General features: G+C 56.7%; 1 protein-coding gene across 1 annotated transcript in view; it reads left to right on the top strand.

Annotated features, from left to right (window-relative positions):
* COL16A1 (collagen type XVI alpha 1 chain) overlaps positions 1–25,268 on the top strand; it is a gene marked incomplete at both ends in the record, with an annotated part of 46,154 nt that overhangs the window by 1,809 nt on the left and 19,077 nt on the right. The window contains 42 exons of the mRNA XM_084243024.1: positions 151–225; positions 332–449; positions 1,278–1,401; positions 1,692–1,958; positions 2,531–2,611; positions 2,783–2,908; positions 3,642–3,704; positions 4,500–4,535; positions 5,486–5,512; positions 6,591–6,653; positions 6,817–6,858; positions 6,966–7,010; positions 7,105–7,140; positions 7,493–7,555; positions 7,907–7,951; positions 8,036–8,131; positions 8,306–8,344; positions 8,968–9,012; positions 9,151–9,186; positions 9,705–9,815; positions 10,197–10,232; positions 10,458–10,493; positions 10,565–10,654; positions 10,999–11,043; positions 13,022–13,057; positions 13,203–13,247; positions 13,504–13,635; positions 14,369–14,404; positions 14,572–14,679; positions 14,921–15,043; positions 15,160–15,213; positions 15,391–15,432; positions 15,776–15,811; positions 15,886–15,939; positions 16,101–16,169; positions 18,254–18,280; positions 19,019–19,078; positions 19,256–19,303; positions 19,435–19,488; positions 22,757–22,804; positions 23,017–23,049; positions 25,129–25,245. Of these exons, the coding sequence (XP_084099150.1) occupies positions 151–225; positions 332–449; positions 1,278–1,401; positions 1,692–1,958; positions 2,531–2,611; positions 2,783–2,908; positions 3,642–3,704; positions 4,500–4,535; positions 5,486–5,512; positions 6,591–6,653; positions 6,817–6,858; positions 6,966–7,010; positions 7,105–7,140; positions 7,493–7,555; positions 7,907–7,951; positions 8,036–8,131; positions 8,306–8,344; positions 8,968–9,012; positions 9,151–9,186; positions 9,705–9,815; positions 10,197–10,232; positions 10,458–10,493; positions 10,565–10,654; positions 10,999–11,043; positions 13,022–13,057; positions 13,203–13,247; positions 13,504–13,635; positions 14,369–14,404; positions 14,572–14,679; positions 14,921–15,043; positions 15,160–15,213; positions 15,391–15,432; positions 15,776–15,811; positions 15,886–15,939; positions 16,101–16,169; positions 18,254–18,280; positions 19,019–19,078; positions 19,256–19,303; positions 19,435–19,488; positions 22,757–22,804; positions 23,017–23,049; positions 25,129–25,245 (2,867 nt within the window). The remainder of the gene's footprint in view (positions 1–150; positions 226–331; positions 450–1,277; positions 1,402–1,691; positions 1,959–2,530; positions 2,612–2,782; positions 2,909–3,641; positions 3,705–4,499; positions 4,536–5,485; positions 5,513–6,590; positions 6,654–6,816; positions 6,859–6,965; positions 7,011–7,104; positions 7,141–7,492; positions 7,556–7,906; positions 7,952–8,035; positions 8,132–8,305; positions 8,345–8,967; positions 9,013–9,150; positions 9,187–9,704; positions 9,816–10,196; positions 10,233–10,457; positions 10,494–10,564; positions 10,655–10,998; positions 11,044–13,021; positions 13,058–13,202; positions 13,248–13,503; positions 13,636–14,368; positions 14,405–14,571; positions 14,680–14,920; positions 15,044–15,159; positions 15,214–15,390; positions 15,433–15,775; positions 15,812–15,885; positions 15,940–16,100; positions 16,170–18,253; positions 18,281–19,018; positions 19,079–19,255; positions 19,304–19,434; positions 19,489–22,756; positions 22,805–23,016; positions 23,050–25,128; positions 25,246–25,268) is intronic.

Below are 25,268 nucleotides of genomic sequence, written 5' to 3'. Positions count from 1 at the left end.
TGAGGGTAGCCAGGCTCAGGGTCAGAAAGCTATCCCAAGGCGGGGTTCCAGGATGAGGGACAGAAACTTGCTCCGCCCCAGGTTCCCCAAGCAGTAAGCTCAGGCTACTTCACCTGAGCCCACCCAATGTCCTGCTGCAATTCTCTTCAGGTGAACAGTGCCCACTTTCACAGCAAGAAGGACTCAGGTTGGAACACAGAAGTGACTTATCGACCAACGTGACTGGTGAGTGCCCATCTCACCCTCTTGTTCCCCTTCCACCATCATCCTGGCGTAGCCTGTAACCCTCCTCACCTGCCCAGCTGAGCTCTCCCCTGCTGTCTCCCCAAAGGCTTCAACCTCATCCGCAGACTCAGCCTCATGAAGACATCTGCCATCAAGAAGATCCGAAACCCCAAGGGGCCTCTCATCCTGAGACTGGGGGCGGCCGCCCTCACCCAGCCCACTCGGTAACGGCCCCAGTGTGACTGCTGGGCACCGGTGCTGATCTCAGCCACACTCCCTGGCAACTCTGGATGTGGGGCCCAAGCCCAGGGGCACCTCTGGGTCATTTAATCCCATCCCCTGCCAGGAGCCAAACTGGTCTCCTCCCCTGGGTGTGAAGAGTAGGTGCCTGGCAGTACCTGGCAGACCCCCCTTGTCCCTCCTTTATCTCTGGCTGGCAGTGGGTGGGAACAGGATTGCATCGAATGGGCACCAGAAGGACCCCAGGATGGGGGTGGGAACCTGGCAAGAGCTGTGTGCGTGCATCCACATGTGTGAAGTCCAAATTCCCGCAAACGCCTGGGTGGTCTGGCCCTGCTGACCTTCCAGCCTTATCTTCCTAAGTGTTCCCCTTTCTTTCTTCTGCTCTGGCCATGTTGAACCTTCTTCATCTTTTTTCAGCATCTCTCCTCCCACCCCAGGCCAGACTATTCTCCCTAAGGCATCCTGAATTCCTGGGAAGCGCTTACCACAATTGCAAAGAAACAGTGCACTAGTCATTCTGATTCTTGTTTATGGTCTGCCCATCCCAACCTCTCGCAGACTTGAAGGCTCCACCAGGGCAGCCCCCTTCTCTGTTTTCCCACCATTATTCCCGTAGCCAAACCCGTGTCTGGTGTGTAGGAGGCACTCAGATGCCTGGAGTGAGTGGATACGTATGTGTGTGTCGGCTTGAGGGGTGGGCCTGCATGTTGTCTCACTGCCTCTTGTGGGTTCAGCAACCCCAAGGGCCCAGGGTGGGCGCAAGTGGTCTCTCTCCTGAGCCTCAGGGTACCTTTCCCACTCCCCCCTAGACGAGTATTCCCTCAAGGCCTCCCCCAGGAGTTTGCCCTGGTGCTGACAATATTGCTGAAGAAACACACTCACCACAACACGTGGTATTTATTTCAAGTGACTGATGGAGATGGGTACCCACAGGTGAGCTGGAACCCCACTCCCTCCCCCATTGCTCTTGGATGTGAGCAGCTAACCAGCCAACTTCTGTCCCAGTTTGTGATTTCTGGAGCCTTCCCCTCCGTCTCCAGGCCTAGCCTCAAGGCCGCCCACACTCCAGCAGCTCCTCGCCAGTCCTTTCAAGCTGGACTGCTCTGTGACCCAGCCAGCTTTCTGGTTTCCCTTCCTGGGAATGTGTTCAAGGGCCCTTAACTTTTCCCTGTTCTGGCTCTGGACCCTGATTCTCTTTCTGCTCCTTCCTGAATTCCACACAGATTTCCCTGGAAGTCAACAGCCAAGAGCGGAGTCTGGAGCTCCGGGCCCGGGGCCAAGATGGGGACTTTGTGTCCTGCATCTTTCCGGTGCCCCAGCTTTTTGACCTGCGTTGGCACAAGCTGATGCTGAGTGTGGCAGAACGTGTTGCCTCCCTGCATGTGGACTGCGCTTCGGCCTCCTCCCAGCCTCTGGGGCCCCGGCAGCCCATGCGGCCCGCGGGCCATGTATTTCTGGGCTTGGATGCTGAACAAGGCAAGCCCGTGTCGGTGAGTGCCAGATGGGCTCTGGCATCTGCTCCCGCCTTCTGGAACTTGAATGAATCCCCTGCATCTGACCACAACCTTTCCTTGCCCAGAATCCTCTCATGGTTTCCCATTGCCTTCAGATGCAGTCTAAACAGTAACGTGGCATTCAAGGCCTTCATGATCCAGTCCCTGTAAATGTCTATACTGTCATCTTGCTTTCTGTCTCTCCATGCAGTTCTGCTCTAGTCAGTTCCATCCTAGTCATCCATCTCACCTAGCACGTCCTCACCTCCATGCCTTTGCCTATGCAGTTCCCTCCTTGCTCACTCATCTGCTTGTCCTTCAGCACCCAAATGCTTGGGAAGCCCCCCTCTGCTGTTCCTCTGGGCCTCCCTCCTCTCCCTCTTTCTTGCACGTGCCATTTTGTTTTGCTTTTGGTGACAGCCCTATCCTCGATGGTCTCCCAGGCCAGCATGGAAGCCCTCTGAGGTCAAATTCTGGGGTGGCGCTACCTCTGTGTCTTATTGGGGGCTGGAATACAGAGCTGGCCCCCCTGGATAAATAAAATGAGACTGACTTGTGTGCCCCTGCAGTTTGACCTTCAGCAGGCTCACATCTACTGTGACCCGGAACTCGTGCTAGAAGAGGGCTGCTGTGAGATTTTACCAGGAGGGGTGAGTGGCCGGTCCTAGCATAGATGGGGGCCTTGGGGCTCTGCCCAGGGGTCCCAGATGCTGGAGATGGAGGCCTGCAAAGGGTATGCCTCGGGGGGTTCTTAGGCTATGTCAGTTGGTAGGGGAGCCTGCCTTCTGTCCTGACCCTGTTCTTTCCCCTCCACTGGGCAGTGCCCCCCAGAGACCTCCAAGGCCCGCCGGGATACCCAGAGCAATGAGCTCATCGAGATCAATCCACAGACTGAGGGCAAGGTCTACACCCGCTGCTTTTGCCTGGAGGAGCCTCAAAACAGCAAGGTGAGTAGGCATGAGCAGGCACAAGGGAGACTACCACTCCCATGACCTGACTGAGGTCTGCCACTAGGGTCAGTTGGTCATGTGCCTGGGGCAGGGAGGGCAAACTGGCAGACCCGCCTATTTGTTTATTATCCAATAGAGAGGCAGAGAGCCCACTGGGTGACCCTGTGCCTGCCTATTGGCATCGAGAGTTGTGTCTGTCTAGTTCTGGCACTACCCAGATGCTCAGTGATGCCACCCCAAACCCCTCCCGTGAGGGCAGCACCAGTGTTGCACCCAAAGACAGTTTCTTCAGGGCAGGGATACCTGGGGTTGGAGGCCAGAGCACACAGCTTCCCTCTGGGCTTACCCTTCTCCTGGGCCCAGCACCATGGCCAGCTGCCCTGCCCACTCTCAGGTTCTTTAGAGGTGGCAGGGAAGCCCAGTTCTTCCCTTAACCCCACCCCCTGACTGGGCAGTCTCCCTGCCCACTGGGCATTGTGCCCAGCCTTGGCTGCAGAGACACAGGATCCCATTGATTCATGGTCTTTTTTTCTCTGATATCACGTGGGTAGGGGAAAAGTAGGGGGGCTGTGTGGGTGCCAGGGGTCTGAGCAGGCTCTTGATGCCCTCATAGGTGCCAAATGTCAGACTGAGGGGGTACCTGGGGCCCATGCCCCTACCTGGGTGCCTCTTTTATGTGGGTCCTAGAACTGCACCCTCTGGAAGCATTCCCTTTTGCTCATCTGCCTAGGTGGATGCCCAGCTGACGGGAAGAATCAGCCAGAAAGCAGAGCAGGGAACAAAGGTAGGAATGGTGGCTGGGAGGAGGAGCCTGCGGTGCCCTCTGTCTGCCCTCTATACACCCCTTTAATTAGACATTCTGCACCTACGCTCTTCCTACCTGCCCCCACTCTTGGACAGAGCTTAGGCTAGGTAGGTGCCAGCTCTGGGAAGGAAGGATGAGTGGGGGCGAGACAAACATCGTACCTGGCACTCTTAGGGCACCCTCCTAGGTTCTTGGGTTGGGGTGTTGGAAGCACCCTCCGTTCCTGCCCTTTCTCAGGCCCATCCGGAGACAGCAGCCGATGATGCAAGCCTCCCATCTAGACTGCAAAAGGGGCTTGGTTGAGGAGGTGCCAGCACGAACTCTTCACAAAAGGCTTTGTGGACAGGAGCCTGGGCATGGGGTGTGGGTAACCTGCAGCTGCCAGCATTCATTGGGACCTAGTGCTGGGCCCTGTCTGCCTGCTGCCTGTCTCTGGGGACTAGCCCTTGACACTCCTGCTGAATTGGCAGCAAATGGCCATAGGCTTCATGGGGCCCAGGCCTGGACTACAGGATCCTGGATTCTGGGTCTCTCGGCCCGACATGCAGTATGACCCAAGGTGCACTGCTGTTCTCTTCTCTTTGTCTGAAGTGGCTGTGGCTCCAGGTTGGTGGGAGTTGAGGGGCGAGGTGTGTTAATGGGAGCCCTGTCTTCGTGTTCCTGTTAGGCTCACCCAGGACACAGGTGGTGTTCTGTGCGCCTCGTGCGTGGATGGGGAAGTGGGTGGAGGAAGTTGATCCTGGGCTCTCAGAATTGACCTCCTGGCCCATTTTCCCCTTTCAGTGCCCACCCTGTGTCCACGGTGGCCGGGAGAGCAATGTGAGTGAATAGCGGGTGTGTGGGGTGGGGGTGGGGCCGGGCGCCTAGGGGTTGGCTTGGCAGCTTCCCGCTTGAGGACAAGAGGGTCTTTGTGCACTTTCACACTCCCTCCCTGCCCATTCCCCAGAGCTGGGCTTGACCCCCATCCCATCCCCGCCAAGCCAGGGCTGCGCAGAAGGACGCCTCGAGCGCTGTGATCTGGGCAATGTGTCGGGGTCCAGGGTGGAGTGGGGACGGGATAGTGGCTGGCAGGACCCAGTTTTGCACTCCCTGCGAGCACTCGGGCCCACTCGGCTGGAGGACTTCATGCACCATGTTAAAGGTCTAAAAGGAGAAAAGCAGGCTGAGGGCGACAGAGCCCAGTGCTGAACTCCCAGACACATGTTGGCTTAGGGGCTCACCTCCTATACCTCTAGCCCCCTGACCTAGCCTCCCTCTGGGGGTCCAGAAGGACAAGGGGCTCACTGTGAGCCCCACTGGGACCAACTGCCTCTTCTGTGGGGAGCCTGGCTCTTTCCCATGAGCTGACATGCTGAGTTGACAGGCCACCCTGCCCACAGAGACCACACCCGCTCCTCTCAGCTCTAAGTCCCCAACCTTGAGGGACATCCAGAAGTACCCACTTTATTGCCTGCTCCTCTTTCCATCTAGCCCTCCCACAAAATCTGGTGAGGCTGATGGTCCCCAGATACGCAGGGGTTACCATGGCAACCGAGCTGTCGTATTATCCTAGCCAAAGCCCCACAGGTTAGAGAAGGTAGGTGAGCCCTCTCTGCAAGGTTGACAACTTTAGGCTGTAGAGTCAGCGTCGGCTTGGTCTGGGGCAGAGCAGGGACGGGAATTCAGGCTGTTGGTTAGCTGTGTGGCCCCGGCTAACTTGCTTGTGCTCTCTGGGCCTCTGTCTTCCTCTCCTTCTCTGAGGTGTAATGTTCTCTGCTCTGTCCTGGCAGGTCACAATTGGTCCCTCTGGCCCCAAGGTAAGTCCCAGACAGAGAAGATGACACTTTTGCCCTTTCTGGTGGTCCTAGCCCATCCCTCAGTGTGTGAAAATCCATGACTGTGTTTATAGTGGGGCTACCCAAGCCTGTGTGTGTTGGAGGACATTAGAGGTGTATGTGTGTGTGTGTTGAAGAGAACAGAGAGTTGTGTGTGCATAAGAATGTTAAGAACTGCCCCTCTTGAGGCCCTGCTGTGCATCGGGCCATAGGCCACACATGCACAACTATTACCTTTCTGAACCCCCTTCCACATCCCACAGGGTGCTATCATGTTGCTTCAGGGGAAACTGAGGCTCAGCCGCACCCAAGTGTGTGGCTAGGGGTGTCAGAGTGATTGTGTGTGCATGTGGCTACATGTATCTCTGGGACACATGGTTATGTGTGTGCGGCCTACTGTCATGGGGGCAAACCCGCTTGCTGTGGGCCTGACAGAGCTGAGAGCTGTGAGTGATGGCAGTGCGTGCTCAGGGCGACAGCACTTGCGTGTGCCGCGCCATGGGGTAGGTCCTTGGAACCACTTCACGTAGGCGCTGACAGTGCCCGACTTGTTCCCAGCACTTACCTGTAAGCATCACATTTCTTCCTCACCACACCCCTTGAGGTAGGTGCTACCATGAACCCCATTTTATTGATGGAGAAACTGAGGCCCCTGGGAGCACCATGACTTGCCTGAGCCATGTACTAGTCAGCGGTGGGGACAGGACTTGGACTCAGGCAACCAGTACTTGCGTCTCAGGTCTTGCCACTCCATGCGGGTGTGTCGTGCCATGTGCCCTGTGTAAAGGGTGTGAGCTGGCGTGCTTGGGCAGGTGTGTGGGGGAAGAGAGCCCCTCTGGCTGAGACCACAGGTTTGCCAAACACAGCATCTGGGGAAGGTGTGGATGATGCCCTGGCCATGTGGGGGGCACATGGAGGGCTCATATGCCCCGTACATGGGGGCTGGGGCACGTGCTCATTTACACACCCATGTGTGGGGGGCAAGATCAGATTGGGGAGTGCTTCCTCTAGATTCCCTCGGGTCCCTCAATTCCAACACCCCTTTTGGTCTCATCCGCAGGGAGGGAGAGGTGAGCAGGGCACGCCTGGCCCAGCTGGCCCCAAGGGAGAGAAAGGAGCCCGGGTAAGTGCCCCAGCCCTGCCCACCTCAGCTGGAAACCTGTGGCCTGGCCCTGTGAGGGGTCAGGGTCTTTCTAGTGTCAGTGTGTGAAAACCTCTGTGTTCTAAGGGCACCGGGACTGTGGGGTCCCTGGGCCCAGCCCTGACCCCTTGTTCCCTAACCCCAGGGCAGTGACTGTGTCCGCATCTCCCCGGATGCCCCACTTCAGGTAAGACCTGGAGGTCAGGCCTGCTTCAGGACCAATATGGGGTCAGCCCCTGGGGAAGCCCATGGGGTAACCCTGGGCCACTCTCAACATCTTTTTTCCCTGTTCAGTGTGCAGAAGGCCTGAAGGGAGAGAAGGGGGAGTCAGGAGCCTTGGTGAGTGGGGGGCCAGGGACAGGACAGGGGAGGTAGGGTCCTGGCCCAGCCTCATCCTTCTTTCTTACCCCTCCTTTGTGTCCCCTCATCTCAGGGGCCCTCAGGACTCCCAGGCTCCACCGGCCAGAAGGTAATAAGTCTGGATGGGGAGCAATGGGTGCCAAGGAGGGACATGAGAAGGGAGGTGTTCGGCGTCATCCCAGAGGTTGGGGCTCCTGGGCACAGGCCTCTCTGAAGCCTCACTCCCTGGTCACCTGTCTTGCCCACATTCCCTCCAGATCTAGAGGGGATGCCTTAGATTCCCAGAGTGAGTGGTTGGAGTGGGCGGGAGGTTCATCCTACCTGTTGTCACCCTCCCGTGGTGACGGAAGTCACTCGGTCTTAGGGGAGGCAGAGACCACGGTGTCTTGCCCAACTGGAGGGGTTCCGGTTCTTCCAACCTCTTTCTTCCACCCCAGTCACCTTGCCTCTTCCTTCTCCAGGGCCAGAAAGGCGAGCGGGGAGATGGAGGCATCAAGGGCTCGCCAGGAAAGCCAGGCCGAGATGTACGGGCACTTGGGACCTTCCCCACTCAACCCTCACACCCCTCAGCACAGGGCCCTGAAGTGCTGGAAATTAACCAGCAGAATCTGACCCACCGCGCTTGCTCAGGCTGGAGAATAGGCACAGGGATGGGGGCTGGGGCTCCAGGAGGCAGAGAGGACCCAGACTCAAGCCCCCTGACACCCAGCCCCAGAGCCCTGACCCTGAGGTTGACCTTGAAGCACTGGGCTGGCATCTGCTCTGGGGAGGGGAGCGTGGGTGGGCAGGTGGGTGTTGGCCAGTCCCAGCAGGGACTGCTGCCCCAGGGGGTGCCAGGCCTCAGGCCATTCTTACACCCTCATCCCACCCCACAGGGTCGGCCAGGAGAGATCTGTGTTATGGGACCCAAAGGACAGAAGGTGAGTTGTTCGGGTCTGTAGAGTAGAATGTGGGTGGTGGGGCTGGGCGGCAGCTTTCTCACACCCACTTCCTGTCTGTGCCAGGGAGACCCTGGCTTTGTTGGGCCTGAGGGGCTGGCAGGAGAGCCTGGGCCACCTGGGCCCCCTGGGCCCCCTGGGATCGGGCTGCCTGGGATGCCGGTGAGTACTCCTTGGCCTTCTGCTGCCTTTCCCTCAGAGACCCTTTTCCTGCCTGGTCAGCGTGGGGAGATGAGGCTCATCCCAGGGGTTCTGGTTGGGGGAGGGGTTTGAGTAGATCTTACTGTAATGTGAAGCCCTTGGGGAGCTGCCACCTGACCGTGCTTCTGCCCTCAGGGAGATCCAGGCGGCCCACCGGGCCCTAAGGGAGACAAGGTAAGCGAGGAAGGGCATGTGGGCCTGTGGGGGGCTGCCTGCGCAGTGGGAGGAGAGAGGGAATGAGGAGGGGGCAGGCATGTGGAGGGAGGGAGGGGAGAACCAGGCTTTGGGCTGAGGAGATCGGGTTCTGCTCAGCCAGGTCCCTGTCGGGGAGTGCCCCGTTCCAGGGCTTGCTGATGTGGGAGCCTTGGCCTGAGTTCCAGGCGTGGCGGTGGGCGGGCCCAAGTCTGGTAACAAACAAAGAGGCCTTAACTGCAGGGCCCAAGCTCGGTTTAGGACCTTGCGCCACAATGAGCAGAAAGCCTTGGCAATGTCCATCTGTCTGTCTGCTGTGACTCTTCTGGGGTCACCCAGACCACCTCCCCTCCCACTGCACCAGGGAAGGGGGACTCAGAAGCACCATGTTCTCCCCTCCTTGGTGACCAGAAGGACTTAGGCTAGACATGAAGAGGGACAGGTGCCTGGAAGAAGGGAGTGCTTGCTGAACAAACAGATCCAGAGGAAACGGGAGATTTGGCAGAGATTGTCCTGCTACCCAGAGAGGGGACATGGGATGGGCCAAGGGTAAATGGGTTGGGGTCAGGCCAGGAATCTGCTCCTTAACCCTTCTCTGACCGCAGGGCAGTTCTGGGATGCCGGGAAAGGAAGGTCCTGGTGGGAAGCCGGTGAGTGGCCCCAATTTGGTAGGGGGTGTTGCTCTCCTTCTCACCCAGGTCCACTGTCCCAAGGACTCGAGAGGGAGGGGGCTACATCCTGGGGCTCTCCCTTGGCATGCTCTGGCACTAACACTACTTCTCCAACAGGGCAAGCCAGGCGTGCCAGGGCTGAAAGGAGAGAAGGTGAGTGTCAGGCCTCGGGTAGAGATGGGAGTGGGGGCCTGTCTCCAAAGATGACACTGAGCACCCAGCCCCCTGGCCCCGGGATGCTAGATCTTCCAGGGGATACCCTACATCTTTGTTCCTACAGCGTGTGTGTGATTATACCACAAAGATCCCAGCTTGGGAATTTAACCACTGGGTTCAAATCCTGCCTCTGCCACACACGTGATTTGTGAATGTGGCAAGCAATTAGCTAGCTCTGTCTTCATCCAAGTTTCCACATCTAAATGGGACACAGTAAACAGGACCCAATAATTTCTTACGGCTGGTTGTGAGGGTGTAGTTTTGTGGTGTGCGGGAATTATTGAGTGAGTGAGTCTGCTGACCAGCAAGCTCTTCCAGTGTTCCTGCTGTTCGCTGTGACATTGGGGGCGGGCACTTGCCCACCCACTATCTCGAGCAGGGTGGGCATGAGGCTCCTTACCTTCCCCGGGGTCTTAGCCTTACCCAGTCCACTCAAGATTGTTCTCTTCTGCTAGGGTGACCCCTGTGAAGTGTGCCCGACTCTGCCTGAGGGGTTCCAGAACTTCCTGGGGCTCCCTGGAAAGCCAGGGCCAAAGGGGGAGCCTGGTGATCCTGCACCAGCCAGGGTGAGTGCTCACTAACAAGCCTGTGGGCATGACCATGGAGAGGAGCTGGGCAGAGGGACTGGGTACTTCTGGCAGCCATAGAGATTAAGGGCTGAGGGTCTAGGCTCCCAGCATTCTGGGTCAGGGAATGAGCCATAGAGTTCAGGGCTAGGCTAGAAGGTTGCCCATGAAGTCTCCATGGCAACTCCAAGGAGTATATTTGATAAGGTTCCAGGATGCCTTTTGGGCAAGTTGGGGTGGAGCCATCCCTTATAGTGAGCAAGGCTATGCCCTCTTCCTGGGAGTGGGTATTGGTTGGGATGGAGCATGGGGTGGGTGTAGCTGGATTAGTGTCCTCGCCAGGACGCCCCACTCCACTCGCTCACAGACCCTTTCTTCCAGGATGGCCTGGGAGCTACTGGACAAAAAGGTGATCGGGTACGTACAGGAACTTTCTGGTGGGGTAACTTAGCCTGGCTTTGCTTCTTTCATCTGTTACATGGGTTGATGTGCCCTGGCTCTGTGGTGATGACCTTGAACTCCAAAAGACCCCTGGGTTTTTGAAGGGTTTGTGGTGTGTGACATTGTTGCCCTCATATATGACTAGGAAGTCTGGAGTACCCCAATACTTCCAGTCCTAGCCCCTAGCTTTTCTCCCTGCAGGGGGACCCTGGCATTCAAGGCCTCAAAGGAGAGAAGGTAAGGGGCACCTGGTCTCCTAGCCACCCCTGACTTCTGGGATCCTTTCTGATCTTCCCTTCTTTCCCCAGGGGGAGTCCTGCTCATCCTGCAGATCAGTTGGAGAGGCCCACGGGCTCTCTAAAGGGGGCCCCCTCACCTTGGGTGTGCCTGGCCTTCCGGTGAGTGACTGCGTCCTCCCAGCCCAGCCCAGTCTGATCCATCCTTGCCACCCTGGTGGCCTCCCTGGCTCAAGGCTGACAACAGGAGGGAAATCCCTAAGCAAGTGGGCCAGCTGGTTCCCTCCTTCTGTCCCTCCACTGCCTCCAGGGTCACATGCTCTGGGGCTCGTTCTCAGAATCACTGAGTAGTGCCTAGTTGGATGGCAGAAGTCATTGTCAGCTGCCTGCTGTGTGTGGGACTCAGAATCCCAGGCCTGTCTCTCCCGTTATGGGTGGGCACTGGACCCCTGAAGTCTTGGGGGGAATGGGATTGAGGAGATGCTGTAATTGCTTTTGTTTTTCAGGGGAGAGTTGGGGCTCCAGGGCCAACAGGGCTGAAAGGAGAGAAGGTAAGACCTGGGTTACTTGTCAGGGATTCAGGGCTCCTTGGCAGGGAGGCAGCAGAAGGGGGGCCCTGGGTGGGGAATAGGCCAATATGGACAAGAGATCAAACTTAATCCACGGTGATGAGCGCATCGGTGTTTCCATACTACAGTCCAAGAATTTACTTCTGAGAGCCTTCATGTTCTCCAAGAGAATTCCTTAGTGTTGTATTTTTAATTTATTGATAACCTAAAACAATTAGAACATTCAAGACTTTTTAAAAAAGATTTATTTATTTATGCATACAAGAGCTTAGGTACAGGACAGATGTGTCGGGGGTGAGAGGATCCACCAGAGACAGAGTGGGGAACAGAACAGGCAGACTGATGAAATACACTGCTGAGGGGAGCAGCGGGTGAGACAGGAGAGGTCTGCTGCGCCATGTGGTGACCTCCTGGACAGGGATCGAACTTGCGCTGCAGAGGTTGCAGACAGCTTCATAGGTTATGTCTTAACCCCTTGTGCCGCCAGGAAGACCCACATTCAAGATTTTTATAATAAAATCTCCAAGTGCTTGTACTTGTGTTAACCTGTGTCCTCATCCCCAAGCCTCATGGGTTCCATTATTCCCATTTTACAGAAGAGGAAGTGGAGACAGGAAAGGCCAAATAAATTGCCCAAGGCCACCCTGGTGCTTGGGTGTAAACCAGGATTTGAGCCCAGAAAGACTGGCTCCAGATTCTGTAGGCTTCACCTTCTTCTCCATTTCAGTGCCCTTATTAATGTTTATGTTTTCGATTGCAAAGGGGACAAATGACAGCATTGAACTTGGCATGCAGTGTTACCCAAGTGAGGGGCTCTGTGGGCATCTGAGCATTCCAAAGTGAGAAACCCATGTTCAGACTCAGCCCCACCAGGCGAACCAGGCTTTCTATTTCTCCAGTGAAGTGTTTGCATCCCCAGCCCACACCTGCTTCCTCTTCCAGGCTTCTCCATCTCAGGAGATGGCTTATCCCCAGCTCCTCAAACCCCAAAGCTGATGGCATCTTTGCTGCCTCCCTTCCCCAGGGCATCTCCTGCATCTGCCAGTACTACCAACAGCATCTCTCTCCTCTCCCACTGCTTCCCTCCACCTCCATTACCTCCGCCTTAGTCTCGGTCCCATCACCTCTTACTTGGATGGTGGTGGCAGCCCCGTGGCCGGCCTGCCCGCACAGCCTCTGCAACTCCTGAAGGGTCCATTTTTTGTTCAGTAACTCATGTGACTTTGCAAAAAGACCTCCGAGGATGTTATTTCCCTTCTTAGAACCCTTCTGTGGTGCCTGTAAGGCCTAACAAGAGCCTGACGAGCTGCTCTGCCTGCTCCTTAGGCTCGCCTGCTTCTCTGTTTGCCTTGCCCAGATGCACAGCCCACCTCCCGTTCTGGAAAATCTCAAGACTGCGCCCACCTCTGAGATGTTGTCCTCATGCTCCCACTGTCTAGAACAGTCTCCCTGTCTACCTCCCCTTCTTCTTCACTGGCTGACCTTATTACCATCTTTCTGATGGTAATTGTGGCTGACACTTCTCTGACTAAAATGGCCTCCCACCAGCGTTGTCTCATCCCCTTCTCTCTCTCCCAGCATTCATCACTATTTACAGTTACTATAATTTAAATCGTTCTTGTCTCCCACAAGCATGTAAGCTTCGTAGGCAGCGTGCTCCATACAGGCGCCTTGTCCAGTGCGCAGCTCGGGGAGGCGTCTAGGGAGTCACTGCAGGATAAACAGATTCATCATCTTCATGTGCTGGGTCAGGGCTGGGCATCTATAGGCTGGTCACAGGCTCCCCTGGAGACCTTGGAGAAATCCTTGTCCTCTGTGGGCCTCCATTTTCCTGGTCAGGAAATGAGGGGCAGGGGTGGTTAGGCAGTAATCTAAAGTTCCTAACCGGGCTACTTTGGGGTTTGATTGACATAGCTCTGCACCTCCCCACGCTGACCCTGTGTTCTCTGCTTTCTCTCAGGGTAGCCTCGGGGAAGCAGGGCCAGCTGGAAGTCCGGTAAGTTTGCTTTGGGTGGCAACAGCCCTGCAGGAAGGACAGGGGAGGGTGCTGCCTGCCTCCAGCATGGAGATGATCAAGCTGGCCTGTGCCTCTGTGGGTGCAGGCAGTTGCTGGGCATCACCCCTGGCTTTTTATCACCTAGGGACTGCCAGGGCCAGTGGGACCAGCAGGCATCAAAGGGGAGAAGGTGAGTGGGGACACTGGCCACGCTGCAGCCAGCATGTACGTCCTGAACATACACATCTACCCCTCTATGTCAAACCCCCCCAGGGGCCCCACTGCCTGGGGACGCCACTCCATCATGTAGAGTTCAAGACCCCTGATGACTTGACTCCCCATTTCTTATCTCCCTCCCAGTCCCTTGCCCAGTAGACATGCCGTGTCAGGCCCAGCTATGTCCCCAGCCCCCCATTCCAAGTCTGTCCTGTGCCCTTGCTTCACAGGGAGAGTCTTGTGAGCCATGCCTAGCCCTGCCCAAGTCTCAGGACGGAGACGGCCACATGGTGGCCTTCCCTGGCCATCCTGGAGAGAAAGGAGAGCCGGGGCCCCCAGGCTTTGGCCTACCAGGAAAACAGGTGAGTTCTAGGGCCTCTGTAGATGGGACGCCGGTAGGCAGAAGAGGAAGGAGGGGCCCTGCTGGTTGGCTGGATTTCTGGGGCCGAGGGGTCAGTGCCTCTGTGCCCAGAGGGAGCTGGCCTGCCAGGCCTCCCCCTTTGGCTTGGGACACAGCAAGGCAGGGCGGGCAGAAAGAGCACCAACCTGGGCCCAGGCAGGGAGGGCTTCAAGCGCCTCCGTTTATTGACTTTGACTCAAGCAAGCAGCTTCCGTCTTTGTGCCTGTTTCCCATGCGTGGTGGTGGTGCTGGAAAGCCGGGTGATGATGTGTGCGGAACATCGAGCAGCATACAACAGGCAGCAGAAATGATAGTTACGCAGTGGTGATTATTACTGTTACTGCTTCTATTATAGCAGTGGCGCCGGCACAGTGTATACCATGGGCCATATGTACTAGTTCCTCTCATCTAAAAAAAAAAAAAAAATCCTACGGCGTAGAAGCCTATGCTATTTTTTATTATCTGCATTTAACAGATGTGGAAACTGAGGCACGGAAAAGTTAGGGAGCTGGCCCCCAGTCACCCAGGCAGGAATTGTGTCTCTTCTTTTAATCTCACAACACTGCTTCACTGGGATGAGAGCAGAGATTTTTGTCTGTTTTGTGTCCTGCTGTATTCCCTGGGTCCAACACAGTGGCAGACACGTGGGGGTGTTCGGTATGAGTGAACAGGTGCTGGCAATGCTTTCTCCTCAGGGCAAGGCTGGAGAGCGTGGACTGAAGGGGCAGAAGGTGAGCAAATCTCGGGGGCCTCTTAGACAGGCTCACCACCTCCTTCCCCTCACTTCCCTGGCCCGACTCCCACTCCCTGTCCAGCCCCAGCGGAGGGCTCTGAGTGCCTGCAGGAGCCCCCAGCTGGACCACCTCCCTCAGCCCTCCGTGACTCCTACTCCTTACAGGGTGATGCTGGGTATCCCGGAGATCCTGGAACACCGGGCACCATGGGGCAGCCGGGACTGTCGGGCGAGCCTGGGGTTCGGGGCCCTATGGGGCCAAAAGGAGAGAAGGTCAGTCGGGCAGGGGTCAGTTAATGGCTTGAGCATGAAGAAATCAGGCTGAGAGCTAATGAGTGAAAGGACTGTGGGTCAGGCTGAGAGCGAGATCACTGGGGGGAGCAGGGAGGAGCACTGGGAGAGTCAGGGGCCTTTTTGATTTCCCAGGCTGAGGGGAAGGCAGAGCTCTCAGAAGGACTGTGGCCTGGCTGCCAGCCCTGGCCCGCCAGCCCTGATCCTGCCTGTCTCTGATCAGGGTGATGGCTGCACTGCCTGCCCCAGCCTGCAGGGGGCGCCAACAGACATGGCGGGATTGCCTGGGATGCGGGGCCCCAAAGGAGAGCCTGGCCCTGAAGGTGTGGGTCGACCTGGTAAACATGTGAGTTCCCCCCCCCAACCCCCGCCTCTCCCCTGGCCCTTCCCTGCCTGGGCTTTGCTTTTTCTCTTTCCTGCTTTTCCCCCTATGGGGCCCATGGACCACCTTTTGTCTTTTAGGGTCAGCCGGGTCTACCAGGAGTTCAGGGGCCCCCAGGACTGAAGGGTGTACAGGTATGTGTGCGTGGGGATGGGGAGATACATGGGGGCAGTGGGGCTGGAGTGCGGAATGGATACCAGCTACTGGCGCAGGGAGGAAGCAGAGGTGGGGTGGGGAGGAAGAAGGTCTGGGGTAGAGGGGAAGGGTGATTGGGAAACCTCAAGCCGAGAATTGTCCTTCTGTCTCTTCAGGGAGAGCCTGGGCCTCCAGGAAAGGGAGTCCAGGGGCCCCAGGTGAGTCTCCAGCCTTACCTGTCCCTCCCCTCCCCCAACACTCCCATTAACCAGACACCCACTCCCATTGGCCCCTCAAACCACAGAGCTCCCCCTGCCCCCAAATGCTCAAGAGCACAGCTGTGGCTTAAGGAGCTGGGCCACAGCCCTGACCTGTTGTTGCTTTTATTACTTCTGACTTTGGCTCTGACCCCTCATCCTCCAAACCTCAGGGTTTTCTTGGAAACCTCTCCTGAGTTTGGGCTGGCAGATAGTGCACCCCAGACTGGGTCTCCGTGGGTTGGGGGTGTAAGGCAGCTTGGCTTGGGCAGCCATGGCTCAGTCTGCCTTCTCTGACTTGCAGGGAGAGCCTGGGGCCCCAGGTTTGCCTGGCACTCAGGTACGTCTGCCTTGGGCCTGGAGGAAGGGGGCAGGCCATTCTAGGATAGGATGGCTAAGTGCTTCCATATGCAGGGGCTTCTGGGACCTCGCGGACCACCCGGCCCCACTGGAGAGAAGGGTGCCAAGGTGAGCATATGCCTCTTTGAGTGCTAGGCCTGCAGTACTTGGAGTGCCCTTGTGGTTGGGCACAGTGGGAGCTAAGTGATGCCTGCCAGGGCTGCTCTGACCCAGCCTGGTGCATCTCACCTGTTGGATTACCCTGTACCCTTTGTCCTCCCTCTTCACAGGGATCTCCAGGCATGAAAGGAGCCACTGGACCTATGGGACCTCCTGGTGCTGGTGTCTCTGGGCCTCCGGTAAGGGTCCTCTCTGTGCTCCATGTTGGACCAAACTCTGCTATGGAGGGAGCACATCCCAGCAGCCTGGGGGCGTGAGGAGAGGGGCCTTGGCCAGGCCCAGCCTTGGGAAAGGAAGTCTGCACTTTTGGGGGGACTGTTTTAGTACAGGGCCTCAGTTTATCACTGTTCACAAGGTAGCAGCGCTCAGGATTATCATAACATCTGAATAATGGTGATACCTGTCACCACCGTGATGCCGACCTGTGTCCAGCAGTGATCTAGCTAAGGCCCAGTGCTAAGCTCTAAACAAAGAGCAGTTCACTGACACCACAGCAGTCCTGCAAGGGTAAGGCTGGATTTGTTCCCATTTCACAGGTAAGGAAACTGAAGGCCAGAAAGGGAAGAGGCAGAGTCAGGACTTGAACTCAGGTCTCTCCAACTCGATGCCCATAAGCCCATATTAACTCTTCCACCCCTGCTCAGGGTCATCTAAACTGGAGCTGCCCAGTGGCAGCATGCTGGAGATGTGCTGTCCTGTCCTGTCCCAGGCAGAAAGGTGGAAAGGTGGCCCAGTGGGAAGGTGGCGTGTCCCATGTCCCTGCGCAGCCACTAGCCGCATGTGGAAACTAGCCAGTGTAACTGAAAATTCACGAACATTTAAAATTTCCTTTAATTTTAATTAATTTACATTTAAATAGCCACACGTAGCTGGTGGCCACCGTCCTGGGACAGCATGGGTCTCTCCAGACAAGCAGACCCTCCAGCCTCGTTACCCCAAGAGACCTTCCTTTTATTACTGCCCCCCTCAGTGAGTCCCGTTTCAAAAGATGTGCCTATTGAACAAATGGCACAGATTAAGTAATAATAAATGCATCATCTCATTTTCATTCATCAAAGACCTGTATAATAGTCAGCTTCTACTCCACATGAACGCACTAGAACCTTACAAGATGATATAATTCCAGCCTAAATCAAGAAATGCTACGTTTCAGCCAGTCTGTGCCAGGCCAACTCTTGGGCAAATGTGTAATTTTTCTTGGGCTCTTGGAAGTGTTCAGAGTAGCCTGGTAAATGTGTGCTAATCTACCTTCGTGACTCACTAGAGAAATTCCAGCTCCAGTTTGCGGTCCCCTATAAATTCCTTCGGAGGGGGCATGAAACCCGGAGGGGCCAAGGACCCCTCTGTGTGAACCAGCGGAGCTGGACAGCCTGGGTCCCTGCCTGTGTCGGGGGCCCTAGGGTGAAGCAGAGGTCAGGGTGAAGGTAGTCCTGGTCCTTTGAGGCCTCAGGTCCCTGTGGGGTGGAGTGTCGCACAATCAGGCAGCCATCGGCGTGTCCCTGCACAGCCAGCCTGGCCTCTCCGGACCTTCTTCTCCAGCTGAATCCCATCTGGGAGGCCTCCCTCCCCCTGCCCACATTCTGCTCCTTGTGTGACCCGAGGCAAGTGACGCCTCTTGGTTTCCAATTCCTTGTTGACAAAATAGAGGCCTAAGTTCCTGTCTCCCCATTTAGTGAATTAAGATGATGTCTTCGATAGAGAGGGTGTGTCAAGCAGTGACACAGAGTGTCAGCAGTGTGTCCTGCGCTCACGGGAAAGGAGAGAGCAGGGATTTGGGACACACACATCTGGGTGCAGTTGTGCTGTTGGGTCTATTACAAAATCTCTTTTGGCCTCAGTTTCCTCATCTTTAAAACAGCACAATAGTGCCCTGTGGGGCTGGGAGCAGGGGTTGCATTCAGGGTCCTCTAACAGGCCCCCAGCTTGGCGTCTGACACCCCATGGGGCTCAGGAGATGCCTGTCTTCCTCTTCTCCTCATCTCCTGTGCCTCAGCTGCCTCCTCTTGAAAGAGGGCACTGGGTTGAGGGCTTGTGTGTCCTATTACCTTTACCGGCGGGTGGGGGCAGACAGCTGCTGCCGCCCCTCGGTGTCCACTGAGCCTGGGCTCTCTCCCTGCAGGGCCCTGATGGGCAGCAAGGACAGACTGGACTTCCAGGAGCCAGAGGGATGCCAGTGAGTACAGTGTCTTGGGGCCTCAGGAAGCCACAGCTGGCCCAGCCTCTCCACCCCAATCTACTCACCTCCTTGTGTTTCTTCCCCCAGGGTGAAAAGGGTTCTCAGGGGGAGAAGGTAAGTCCCCAGGTCTGGCAGATAATCTGGGGATATTAGCAGCCTGCAGGCGTGCTGGCTGGGGAGCCTATGCGCCTGGGGCTGCCTGAGCTATAGGAAGGGAACCGAGGCATCCGTCATCTTGGTTACCTGCCACCCACCTGCTCCCTGGTCCCAGAAACAGGGGCACCAGACACTTTCCACTTTACCTGGATGCTGCCCAGTGCTCCCCCAGGATCCCAGGAGACCCAGAGAGCAACAAGACCTCCTTGGGGGGGGGCAGCTGCATTTTCAAATGGAGCCTGAGTCGGAGGACAGGGCAGCAACTGGGTTGGAGAGGACTAGTAGGGAGAGGGCATAGCTGTGAGGGCCTGGGAAAGAAGGGCATGGCAGGCTGGCTGCCAAGGGGCATGGGGGCTGCGACTGACCAAGGCTCCCTGGGCAGCGGCAGGGATGATGAAACTGAAAGCAGCAGTAACAGCAGTGGCAGTTTGTTGAGCGCTTGCCAGGTGGCAGGAGCTGTGTGTCAAGCCATTCCCTCCTCGTGACAGTCTGTGTATTTGGTGTTATTATCCCCTTTTCACAGAGGAGGAGACTGAGGTTCTGGGAGGGCGAACAGAATGCTCCGGGGCATGATCATAAGAGGCAGATCCTAGACTTGACCTTGCCTTATCACGAGAACCCATGCTGCCTCCCTGCTGCCTGTTTCCAGAAGGTGCTCCATCCTTGCCCCTCTGAGAAAGGCTCTTGTCATTTCAGGGCGAGCCAGGGGAGTGCTCTTGCCCCTCCCGAGGAGACCCCATCTTCGCTGGCATGCCGGTAAGTTGAGAGTCTCACCCCTGCTGGGGGAGAGGCCCAGCTTCCTGTCTCCTGCCCAGTGTGCAAGGCCCCCCAGGGCTTCACGCCCGGCCAGCTGCCTCCCCACGCAGCCCTGTGCTTGGTGTGGACGTTGCCTATAACCTCTTCCCTTCTTTTGCGGTCCCCACTCCCACCCAGGGTGCTCCGGGACTTTGGATGGGCAGCTCCTGGCAGCCGGGCCCGCAGGTGTGTGTCGCTTGTCTCCTCTGTCTCTCCTCTTGTCCGCCAGCACCCCGCGGCTTGTCCACCCTAACTCCGCCGCCCCCAGTGGGGGAGCAGAGCTTTCTGCCAGTCTGATGATTTCTTCTGTTCTCCAGGGTCCCCCCGGTGTTCCTGGACCACCAGGCCCCCCTGGAATGCCTGGGTTACAGGTAAAGGGGACGAGTGAGGCGACTCGGAGGTGGGATGTTGGGCTCGTGCTCCCACTCTGTGCTGGACCCAAATGCAGTGCTCCACCTCCCAGCGCACATGTCATTTCTCTCTCCTTTGTCCTGCCCTGCAGAGTGTGGAGGAGACCCCTCTGGTCCCATGGCGCAGGCTGTGTGCCCTCCCTGCCCTTTCTTGAGGAATGTGATGTTGTGTGCTGACCCAGGCACCCACTGACACTGTGCCCAGCTTAGCCTTGGTCAGCTGACAGGAACCCAGAACCTGGGTCTGATAAAAACCCTCTACATGGACACCAGGCTCCATCATTTTGGAGCAGCAATCCACATTCATTCATGCAACTACTATTTTTGTACATCTGCTGTTTACCAGGCTCTGTTTTAGGTGCTGATGATGCAGCAGTGGATGAAAGTAAAAATCCCTACCCCCCTGGCGCTTGCATTCTAGTAGGAGAGACATAATAAGAAAGATAAATATGTTCAAAAGTGACATGTGCTAAGCAGAAGGCTAATTATAGCAGGGTGTGGGGATAGAAAATAGGAGGCAGGCAGGAGAGACATTTGATTAAGGTGTTGAAGAGAAGATGGCATTTGAATCTAGACCTAAAGGCAATGAGGAGTGAGCCAGAGAGGGAGTGCATTCCCAGCAGAGCCACAGGTGCAAAGGCCCGGAGGTGGGAGTGTGCCTGGCATGCCTGGGACTAGAAATAGGCCTGAGGTAGGAAGGGAAGAGCGGTAGGAGCAAGGTCCAAGTGGCGCCGTGCCTGGAGTGTGCCTTCCAGAGCCCAGCAGCCTGGCTTTGCCTCCCGGTTCTGCTGTGCGCTAGCTGTGTGATGTGGGCCAGGTTGCTTGCCCACTCTGTGTCTCAAGTCCTTCATCTGTTAAGTGGCGATAATTACAGCGCCCACTTCATAGGGCTTTTGTATTAAACAAGTTAATACATTCAAAACACTGAGAATGAGCCTGGCACATGCTCAATGCTTAGATGGCATTAGCAATCATGACGCCCATGGCTGTTATATTTTCTGGGCATTCTCACATTCATTTGAGCTTTTCACCAAATCCAGTGGGAAGATGGTGAGGTCCCAAAGTTACAAAATCTGAGAAGTGAGTTGTCTTTTCTGAGGTCATCCAGTGGGGACTTGGCAGGGTCTTTGGGGGCCTTCCTTTGGGGAAGACTTCAGGATACTTCCCCAATGATTTACATACCAGGCCTCATTTTCCAGAGATCCCAGGAGACATAGGCGGTGGCTTCTGCCTGTCTGGCTCCCAGCTTCTGAAGGAGCAATTCCCACCTGAAGAAATAGTACAGTCACACGAAAGCTTTTTACAAATGACCACCCCCTCCCCGCCCTTGATGATTTTATTCATCACCTCTCCCCACTACCCAGGCCTGAGAATCTGCACCCATGAGCCCCACTGCTGATGTGGCCCGTGGGCCCATTCTCTCTGTCACTGAGCCTCATGACCAGAGCCATCTCCCGGTCCCCCATGCCAGCCACAGCTGCCAGTGTGCCCGCTTCTTGCTGCCTGGCTGGGGACAGAGCTCTGTCTGCAGGAGGCTTGCAGTTTGAGGAAGCCTGGGTCTTTTCCAATGACCCATTACCAAGCGCACACTATGTGCTGTCAGCCCTGCCAAGGCCTGCTGGTGTAAGCAGGCAGAAAAGTGACGTGACAGCTCAGTCTGGGCCCAGGCTTCAGGTCTCACGGACCCAGTGCTGCAGACCAAACCGAGGCTGCTGCTAATGAATGGGCACCTGCCGGTGCCAGGCTGAGTGCGGGTCCTCCTGGCCAGGTCGTCTCCTGCAGTCCTTTCAAGGAAGGGAGAGGCCAGGGACTCCTCTCTTCGAGAGCAGGAACAGGCTTAGAAATACACAGCGTTTACTTGCCCTAGTCGTGTGATCTCGTGTAAGCTACATCCACTTCACAGAAGAGGAAACTGAGGCACAGAGGTTAAGAAATGTATCAGGGACCTTATAGGTAGCGGATAACTTCACTTCTACAGTGGAGCAACAGCTGGGATTTAGTGCTGGGTGGGCAGGAAAAGAAAATCACAACTTAGCAGGCTTGAACTAACACACGGCACTGGAGAGTGGAGCAGGGGGTGAACGATAATTTAAGGGCATAATTACAATTAACATGTTCAAGGTGTTTTTTCAGTGCTGGATGCTGTTGTAAGCACTTTACCCTGTTAACTCATTTAAGACACAGAATGAGCAGGACTGGGTGATGTACGGTGGAGGGGAGGGGGCATGGGGGGTCGTGCAGAGAGTGGGCAGGGCAGGGGTAGGGGAGGGCTGACTCCGGGTCTATCTTGGGCCTGGCAGAACCTGGCCTGAAATCGGGTGACTGGTGGGGGCCGGTGGTGTTCCTGGGAGCTGGGACTTAAAGGGAGGCCAGCTCTCAGCGCAGGCCGAGGGAGAGCCGGGCAAGCAGCCGTGCATTCACTTGACACGTGTTTAAGACAAGCCTCCTCCATGTCGGGCACAGGGTGTTTAAATGGGACACACTCCCTGCCTCCCTGCAGGAGTTAATGTGCAAGTGTGCACTGTGGGTCTGCAAGGTGAACAGAGTCTGGGTGGCAAACAACTCTGGTGAGCCTCCCTCCCAAGCCTCCCCACAAACTACCCCTGTTTTATAGAAAAGGAAACTGAGGCACTGAGTTTTCGTTTCCCCAAATAACCTGCCCAACATTATACAGGTAGTTGAATTTGCACCTTCTAGGCCCGGCTCCCACACCTCCACCTTGCTGTGTAAACAGCGTTCAGGGATGATGCTAAAAGGGTGAGGGTTAAGAGAGGGTTGGAAACCAGGGGTCCTCACTCTGGGTCTCACCCCTCTGCCTTGCTCCTCCTGTGACCTTTGGCAAGGTACTTACCCTCTCTGAGTTCTTTTTCCGGTTTTAAAGGTAGACACCCAGCTCCCCAAGATAGCCAGCCGATGCTTACATGAGGAAATCAGGAACAGTGCTTAGCACAGAAACAGCAGTCACTTGGTAGAGGAGCCCTCTGCCCACTTTCTGACCATCCCCTGACACGTGTTGTGGGGGTGTGGCTGAGAGGGTGGGAACTCCCTTGGGCCTCTTCAGCTTCCCCTACAGTCTGGAGGTTTAAGCCAAGACTGCACAATAGCCTTGTGCAGCCAGGGCCCTCCGTTCTGTAAGGTAAGGGGAAGAGCTGGTGGGGATGCTGAGGATAAAGCAGGGTGACATGAGACCGGAGAGGGGTCCACTCATGGTGTCTCTTGATGGCTGCAGGGTGTGCCTGGGAACAACGGTCTGCCCGGACAGCCTGGGCTGGAAGTGGTAGGTACCAGCCAGACTCGCCATCCAGCCCCCGCCCTCCCCAGGGTTGAGCTTGCCTTGCCAGCTCCCTTAGCTGCAGTCGGGGTCCCTCTTCTCTCCCTCTTCCCAGGTTAGAAGCCCTGGGTGGCACGTGACTTCCCAAGTTTCCACTTAATGCCTTAAATCTCCACCCCTGCCCCCACCTGCCTGAGCCTTCCCGTCTGTCTTTGCAGGGATCCTTACCGATTGAAAGGCGTCTGCTTCAGGTAAGAGTACGAGGGAGGAAGGAGGACCTGGCTGGGTGTCTCCTAAGGGGGCCTCTGTGCTCAGCCGTGTGGCCCCGCACAGAGAGGGCAGCTAGTGGAGCGCTCTGTGGGGACGTGTGTTCCAAGCAAGTGTCCAAGAGGGTCTAGAGCAGTGCCTGGCTCAAAATAGAGCCTCTGTCAGTATCTGCTGAATGAAGCCCACAGTTCGTTTGGAATGAATGTCTCATTCATTGGACGACTGTAGGAGTCCTGCGAAGGTACTTGCGTGGTGGACACTACGGCAGCTCCAACCTGGAATCCTGCCCGCAGTAGCCACTGTGGAGCCTTGCTCCACCCAGCCACACCTGGGCCGGGCCCAGCGGCTTCCAAAGCAGGGTAGGAAGGGGCCTGCGAAGCGCATGTTCTGTGATGACGCGGGAGGACAGCGTGGAAGGCTTCAGTGGTCCTCTGATCAATCCAAAAAGAATCCAGGGAGGAGATGGGATTTGAGAAGCAATTCTCATGGTGCAAGAAAGGGGGCTTGGGGTCTGGTAGGCGAACAGGCCTGTGCCAGGGCCCCACCCATGGGCTGTGGCCTGGTGGAGCCTCCCAAGCTGGGAGCCAAGGGTAACGCCCCTTCCTTGCTCAGTCACCTCTAGAGATAAGACCTGGATTATTTCCCCCTCCAGCTCGGCATCCTTGGGGGCCCCTCCCTTAAGGGGCCTGCAGATCCCCTGGTCCTGGCTGTGAGCTTCTAACACTGGCCCTGAACCTCCCACGACCCCGGTGGCTCCTGGTCAGGACAGAGTATGGGGACTGCCTGTCCATCCACCCCTGTTCTGGACATCAGGAAAAAAAGCAGCCTGAGCAGCAGTTACTGTTTGGATCACAGGGGGGTGTGGTAATAACACCCCCAGCTCTTCAACCCTGGGCTTGAAGCAAGCCAGGATTCCTCTGAGTCCTACCTCTGAGCAAGTGATTGTATAGAATCTGACATTTCTCCCTCTAAGATTTCATCTGGTGGCTTCCCGACAAGCGCCCTACGGAGGGCCCCAACCAGGAACTGAGTGTGGTCTGGAAAAGGGGTCAGAGGCACCCCCCCCCCCAGGGATATTGACCAGGATCCCCACTCACCACATGCACCCACTGCCCAGAGGAAGTCAAGATCTGTGGTCAGGGCGCCAGCTCTGGCCTCAGACAGGCCGAGGGCACGTCCTTGGACAGTCGCACCATCCCTGAGCACCAAGGCCCTCACCCCCAGAAGGCGTGCCATGCCCCTGCTTCCCTGTGCGTCAGGCTTGAGTGTGAGTGTGGGTGCGGGCCTATTCTGGTGGCTGGCACCATGGGTGCTGAGTCCATGACAGCCATTGTCATTGGGCTTTGTGGTGACCAATGAAGGTGGTGGGAGCAGGCGCTCCTGCCTAGGGGTCCAGGGACACTCTGCCATGCCATGGGTAGACTCGGGGCCTCCCCAATCCTTTGAAATTGTACCCCGGTTTTTAGCAGTGGGAGAGAACTTGTAGCTTCCATCAAACTCTCAGAGAAGCCTGTGACCCCAAAGGGGTTAAAATCCCCAAGTAATCAGGGGACCCTCTTGTTGAGACGTCTTCAGGCCCAGCAAGCTGGGGAGCCCCGGACAGCAGAGACCTGCTGGGGAAGAGGGCAGGCCCCAGCCCTGAGGGTTGACGGCAGGGGGCTCCTCCTGCAGCTGCTTCCCTTGCTCCCTCGGGTGGAGAAGCTGCTGCTTGGAGCCAGCGTTTGCAGCCTGAATCCTCGTGCCGTGTCCTCACTGTGGGTGCAGGTTGCAGGCACAGGCGGGACAGATGGTCCCTCCACAGGCCCCTCCGCCTCCTCCCACACGCTGTCTGGAAGGTGGCTTTGGCATGGCCCCACCAGAGCTTCTTCCTGAAGGAAACTCAAAGCCAATTGTTGGGATTGGGTCCCCTGAGGATGGAGCAAAGCTGCCGCAGCGGCTCCTGATATGACTACGGAGAAAGCAGGCGTGGGCAGAGGCTGCCAGGCAGGGGGCCCTGCTAAGTTCGTAGTGGGGGGTCCCCATTCGGCCTTTCCTGCTCTCCTCTAACCCTTTCCTTTCCTCAGGCCATCTGCGGGGACTGTGCCCAGGAGCAGACGGCCCACCCAGTAGCCTTCCTAGAAAAAGGACAGAAAGGAGACCAGGGCGTCCCTGGTGTGCCAGGCTTCGACAACTGTGCCCGGGTAGGAGGCTGCGCCCAGGGGTG

This window comes from Talpa europaea (genome assembly GCF_964194135.1).
Source record: "Talpa europaea genome assembly, chromosome: 9".
Classification (NCBI taxonomy): domain Eukaryota; kingdom Metazoa; phylum Chordata; class Mammalia; order Eulipotyphla; family Talpidae; genus Talpa; species Talpa europaea.
Note: the sequence above shows the minus strand (reverse complement) of the source record. Positions and strands in the feature narration are given on the sequence as shown.